This window comes from Aristolochia californica, unplaced genomic scaffold (assembly GCF_029961685.1).
Source record: "Aristolochia californica isolate CCGP_79_NKW_82.1479 unplaced genomic scaffold, dmAriCali1.0.hap1 SCAF_11, whole genome shotgun sequence".
Lineage (NCBI taxonomy): Eukaryota > Viridiplantae > Streptophyta > Magnoliopsida > Piperales > Aristolochiaceae > Aristolochia > Aristolochia californica.
The window spans coordinates 12,291,545-12,297,835 of record NW_027181782.1 but is presented as its reverse complement, the minus strand read 5'-3'; the positions used below and the strand labels follow the sequence as shown (position 1 = coordinate 12,297,835).

Sequence of the window (6,291 nt, the reverse complement as noted above, 5' to 3'; positions counted from 1 at the left end):
AATACGTTGATAAAGGGCGACTAGTCTGTTTGGTGGAGAAAGCTCTCTGATTCAATGAAAATAATTGTGATTCATCTGACCCATCATAGAAAGCTTTTTCCAGAGCATTCCATATTTCGTGTGCGGTACGCAGCCGAATATAGCGCTTCATAATATCTGGTGACATAGAGGTTAACAACCACCCCTTGACTTTTTGATTTTCAGCATACCATTTCGCATAAGAGGCATCCGTTTCTTGTGGGAATGGTGTTTTTCCCATAATATATTCGAGTTTTTCTCCTCCTATAATTTGCATCTCCATGATCTGGGACCATACATCATAGTTGACTTCGGTAAGAGTGACGCTGGTTGTAAAACCAGAGTTTTCGGATTGCACATGAATAATCGGTGTTGATTCCTTCGACATGATGAAAAGAAGATCGGCGGGGACACCAAAAAAAAAAAATATTGGTCCGATCCGTAGACTGATTCGGTCTGGTCCGGTTCACGTTATTTTGCTGGGCTAATCTGGTCCGTCCGAGACCGGGTTGCTCGACAAATAAATAACCCGGACCTAAGTTTAAACGAACAAATAAAATTTACTGTACCTCTTCTTCGTCGAGACATTCGACAGTGCGTCTCTTCCCCTTCGCCGGCGTCGATTGGGCTGACGGTTTTCGGGAAAGCCGTCGTCGGTGCAAATTTTCTTCGTCGAGACGCACACTGGACCGGTGCCGGTGAGGCTTTTCTCCTTCTTTTTTTTTTCTTCTTCGTCGGTCGGCGAAGCTTTCTGATGGAAGGCCGAGCACTGGCTCGGCTATGATCGTTGGCGGCCTGCGGAACTTTCGAACAACTCCTTTTTTTTCGCGGCAATTCGTCGGTCGGCAAAGTTTTCTGATCGAAGGCCGAGCAGTGGCTCGGCTACGGTCATCGGCGTAAAGCTCTGTTTCACGACGAAACAGAGTCCGTCGACTGAGATTACGGAACAAAGCTTTCGCTCTGCTCTTCGGCGATGAGAAGGAGAAGGAGATGATTCTCCCTCTCTGATATCAACTCGAAAATAATACTTCACTTTCAATCTTAATTTCTCATTCACATCATCGGCTTAAATAGCCGTTTTACAGAATATACATGGAAGAATTATGAGTGATTAACGGGATTACACAATCACTGGATTTACAGAATATTTACATAATTTCTCCTTAAGGGAAGAAATCTCAGAGTAAATCTTAACAATTTTGATTGCTGTTTCCAAAACAGTGCTGCCCATACCAGCAATTCTGGCAGATGCCTTGAGAGCTTTAGGAGAAGAAGCTACTAATGAACAAACCAGAATCCTTGGTGCATTTCAATATGTCTACAGTGATATTTTCCTTCACCGTGGTACAATTTGATGCCTAAGAACCCTTTAGCATGGAGTGCCTGGAATTCTCTTGGAAACATAAGTAACAACGCACGCCTCACATATTGGCTCAATGTGATTCAGAATATTGATGACACTAGACTCCTTTTCCTTGTGTCTCTAAACCCACTTCATGAGCCTCGAAATATTGTGATCAAGTGGTCAACAAGCCATCCTGTTCTGTCAGTTGCAGCCTCCAAAGCCTTGCTTGAACTTGATGGCATTCAGGGAACAAGAGGAAGATGGTATTGCGGAGCATATCAAGGTTATGGGTTTGATGAAAACGGCTTCAAGGGTAGCATAGCGGCTGCAAATGGATATATCTCACAGTGGGACCAGTTTATGGCACCAGGGGAACCTATTGCTTCTGTTGTTCCATATATGACAGTGTGTGGTAAACATGAACGTGCCTGGCCAGGATCTGGTTCCTTCTATGGCACTATAGATTCTGGTGGAGAATGTGGTATTGTAGCAGAGATGATGTATTATGTTCCTGCTGAAAATAGGGCCAACTACTGGTACTCAACAGATTATGGATTGTTCCGCTTTTGTGTAGCTGATACTGAACATGATTGGAGGGAAGGGACCAAGCAGTATAATTTTTTTGACGAATGCTTTGCATCAGGAGACAGACATCACCTACCATGGCTTATCTTCCTTGTCCAAAGGATCACCCTCCAGCAACTCAGGCAGGATATGAAGTTGGATTCACTACTTATTGAACATAATACCTACCTTGGTGAGTGGGCTGTAATGGATAGAGAGCATTCAATGTCTATGGCTGGGGCTACTAACGCATGGGAAGCATGCACTCTCCACCTTCCTGTCACTGATGGGGTGAGGCCAGATGTACTGAGGGTGAAGGTTTCAATTAGTTCAGTTGTTCATGTTGTGCCGGCCATGGGTTCCTCAATGTATCATTTACTGTCAAGGGCAGAGGAGCTGAATTCTCTGTTGTCCTGTCACTGAAGAGTGTCCTGCTTGACGCATGTGGAGACCTATTAGCTTTCAACAACAGCAATGCCTGTAAAGGAAAGTAGCCTCAGAACTCACCTTATACAACTCCAAACAAGCGCTGCTTCATGGGCTCTATCTATCTCAGCCATCGAATATTTGTTTACCGGCCAGCGAAATGAAGAATGTCCACTAGAATTATTTATATTTTTTCACTCGACCTGAAAAAAAAAAAAAAAAACCCCTTGAATGCTTGCTCTAGCTTTGGGCGTCCAGAGAGCGCAAACGGCTATCGCGGATGCTACTCGGGCACCGGTGAAGACGTCGGCATACAGACACTACTTCTGAGCTTGAGTACATGCTCGTTCTTCTTGGGGGGTGTAATGTTATGCATGCGATAACATTATTATTTTAGTTGTTTTCTTTAATTTACTTTATTTTATTTCAATTTTAGGTCACAGGGGTATTTTTGGAATTATTTATTAATAGGAATATTTTTGGAATATTTTATTCATAGGGATATTTTTGTAATATTTTATTAAACCCTAATAGGGTGAACCCTATTTAAGGGGTAAGAGTAATGAGAAAAGGAAGGATTGAAGTATTGAGAATTAGGTTAAATCTAGCGTAAATAAGCTTGAGATCACCTTTTTGATCTCAAGGTTAGGGTTTTCCTCAAAAAACCATGTATTCTCTCATCCTCCATTGATCTTCGTCTTCCCCATGTCTTCCTACTATCCCTACAGTAATGCATGGAAGACCCGTAACCCGTGGCAGATCCCAGATCCTCCCAAAGAATCCTTGTGTCAGATCCGAGACCGTAATAGAAACTCCAGGAAGATCAATCCAATCCAATGCTAGCGAAGAGACGAGCCAGAGAAGGAAATGAGCCAGCTAAGAGAAGACCAGAGAACTTTCCATAAAAAAAAAATAGCAGTAACTTGGGATTATTCTCAGCAGAACAATCAAAAATAGTAAATTCGAGGTGGGTTGGATAGGCAACAATATTGTTCAGGATTGAAAATCATATATAAATCTTCCTTCCTATTTTTTCCACGGAGCAACAACAAGAGATGAGCCAAAAAGATCAGTCTCCAGAAACAGCAACAAAACTCCATGGAGAATCGACAGTAGTAACTTTCAAAAAACAATACAAGATGATCAGTAACATTTTTGAATTATAGTCTTTCGTGCTTGTCTCTCCATAGAGTGAGGATAGACAGAGTTATCTTTTGGATTAACAAAAATGTAGAACCTTCTAAGCCAGAGATCATCGAGTTGCTGAGTCTCTGTTATTGGCAAACCAGTAACAAGCAGTAGAGTGAGGATAGACAGAAAGATCCCCTTCTAGGAAATTTGATCTGGTTGCTAGCTAAGAACAATGAGATTAACATTGTTATCAATCAGCAACAAACAATGATGAACCAACATTAACGTAAAATTATTCTTTGGATTGATGGTAGAAATATGTGAGCAGAATCATCTAAGTAGAAGAAACCATATCAAATTGGAAACTTTCCAAACAGAATCGGGACGTAATGCCGTCAATTTAGCAATTTTCCAGCGTAGACCGTTCCACCGTTGTTGGATCCTTGAGTCAAATAAATTAGCATCTTAATGATGCTAACCAGTAGAGCAATCAGCAAGGTCTAGCAGAGTGACAAGCAAACAGAAAAATCACCGGGCTAAGATTACCATCCAACTGGGTTATGAAGCAACAGAAATTATGACAACAAGACAGTCTACGCCAACTCGGGAGGGTTTCCAATCTACAAAAGATACCAATCAGTGAGATATAGTAGCAACGGAAAATAAGGGATGCCAGCAAGTTGACTCCAACTCGAGCAAAACCTTTCAGAAATAAGGGAGATGCCAGTGGTAGAATCAAATGGCATCAAATTTACCAAGTAGAATCATCGGTTCTAGTTGATTATCTCCAAGAATGGCATCTTATTCTTGAATACTTCCAATAGGATACAATCTGGTGATACACAAAATGTGAAGTGGAGAATGGGAGACGAAGTGGCAACTGCTGCCTTCTAGGAGGAAACTTCTTGTAAATTGAAGGTATGTAGTTCGATCCGTCTGACTCCAGATGGTTGCATGTTCGATCATGCATAAGGACACCAAGAGGCAACTTCTTGTAGCAATAGGCAGCAAAGAGAACAAAATGGTTGAATATGATCTTTTACCTTGCAACAAATCTCAGCCGCAGTAATGGGGGTCTATTCCAAGCATATATGGCACGAACCACAATTGTCGTGTCGACTGACTCTCCTTTGTCAAGGGTTCTCTATCAAGGATGACTTCTGATTCATCCTTAGATGTCCCCGTAATGGAAACATGTAAAGTATGAAGTAATTGAAAAGACTAACATTGCCCTGCAGTCTGCAACAACTACTCATGTATGATGGTATAAATTGAGCAGCAGCTCCTCCGCGGCCTATTTATAGCCGAGTTGAGCTGAGTCAAGAGAACCGGGCTCAGAATTTGACTTGGTATTATGAAGCAACTTTCACCAAAATCACTTGAGGAAATAAAAAAAGATCAACTCGAAAGGAAAAAAATTCATCTACTACTTCTCTTATAGCAGCGTCCAAACTAATAAAAAAGATTCAAGAACCCACAATATGGGTAGAGCAACTCGGAATGGGCGGCAATAATAATCCAAGCAGATAGCAAGATCCGAATTCTAAAACACCATAACTACGAGTTCTGAAAATCAATGCTCTGATACCATGTTGATTTTCAAGACTCCATGGATTATACCATGGAGAAAAGGAGAGAAGGCCTGTTGGGGAGAAAATAGGAGGAAGAATGAAGTTATGGACTTATGTCCAAACCCTTCCCCTAAAACTCTATTTATAAATGAATAAAAGTAAAATAATAAAATTATGTCCTTCACCCTAGAAGAGTGAAGAAGAGACAAGAAACTTAAAATAATTACATCAATGCCACCCTCATTACATCATATCTTCTAACCGTTTGAAAATTTTAGTTAGGTTGTGGTATCTATGGGGTTCTCAAGGAGTCATTGTAGCCAGTTCTTTTTTGTGATGAAGAGGTCCTTTGGAATTGTGGTGTTTTTGGTTTATGTATTGTCAGGGAGTGATATTTCTATTATAGAGGATACCAAGTCTCATTTGTTTGTATATTTTCAAACTAAAGACTTGGGACTGTTGAAATACTTTATGGGCATTGAAGTGGCAAAACGTAAGTATGTTATTGAATTTATGGAAAAGAGAAATACTTCATTGACTTGATTGCAATCAGAGTACATGAACCTCTATTTATAATGGAGGAAGGTAGTAGAGTCCAATTACAATTAAACTACTTTTGTCCCAATTACACCCAAACTCTAACACTTAAATATAAGTTCTAGCATATTTAAATAACCCAATATAAATAGAAGACTAACATGACTAAAACACCTTTAAACTGAAACTCTTTTGTGAAACCTGCTTCCATAATAATTTTGGCTCTGTAAGACTTCTTATTGTGTAAGACTTCTCATGTCACCTCACGTGATCATGGTGGGTCCATATCTTATGGTTTGGGCCCATCTTCCAACACTCTTGAATATGTGGGCCTTCCTTGGTCGTGTGGGTTTGAGCCCATCTTCCAACACTCCCCCTCAAGCTGGGGGTGAGAGAACATCATAAACTCCCAGCTTGCTGCAAATGGTGTATTAGATCTTCGCATAAAAATGGCAGTCCTCCATATCTTCCAACACTCCCCTTCACACTAGTGGTCTCTTCCATGAGGCCTAGATGGCATAAGATAAGTGAAATTAAAATCACTCCAAGCCAATGGACTTAAAACACTCATATGTATACATGATGGACTTAAACTCCCAACCGAAGCAACACTCAAAAGGTTGGCCCAAAGATATTTGTGAGAGTCAAATAAAGGATGGTAGAAGAAAGGATAGTGAGGCCACCACTTTTTCAATAATA

General features: G+C 40.7%; 1 protein-coding gene across 1 annotated transcript in view; it reads right to left on the bottom strand.

The window, feature by feature from the left end:
* LOC137943627 (uncharacterized) overlaps positions 1 to 406 on the bottom strand; it is a 903-nt gene extending 497 nt beyond the window's left edge. The window contains exon 1 of the mRNA XM_068789082.1: positions 1 to 406. This exon is cut by the window's left edge and continues 497 nt beyond it. Coding sequence (XP_068645183.1) covers positions 1 to 406 — 406 coding nt within the window.
* Between the last annotated feature and the right edge of the window lie 5,885 nt (positions 407 to 6,291).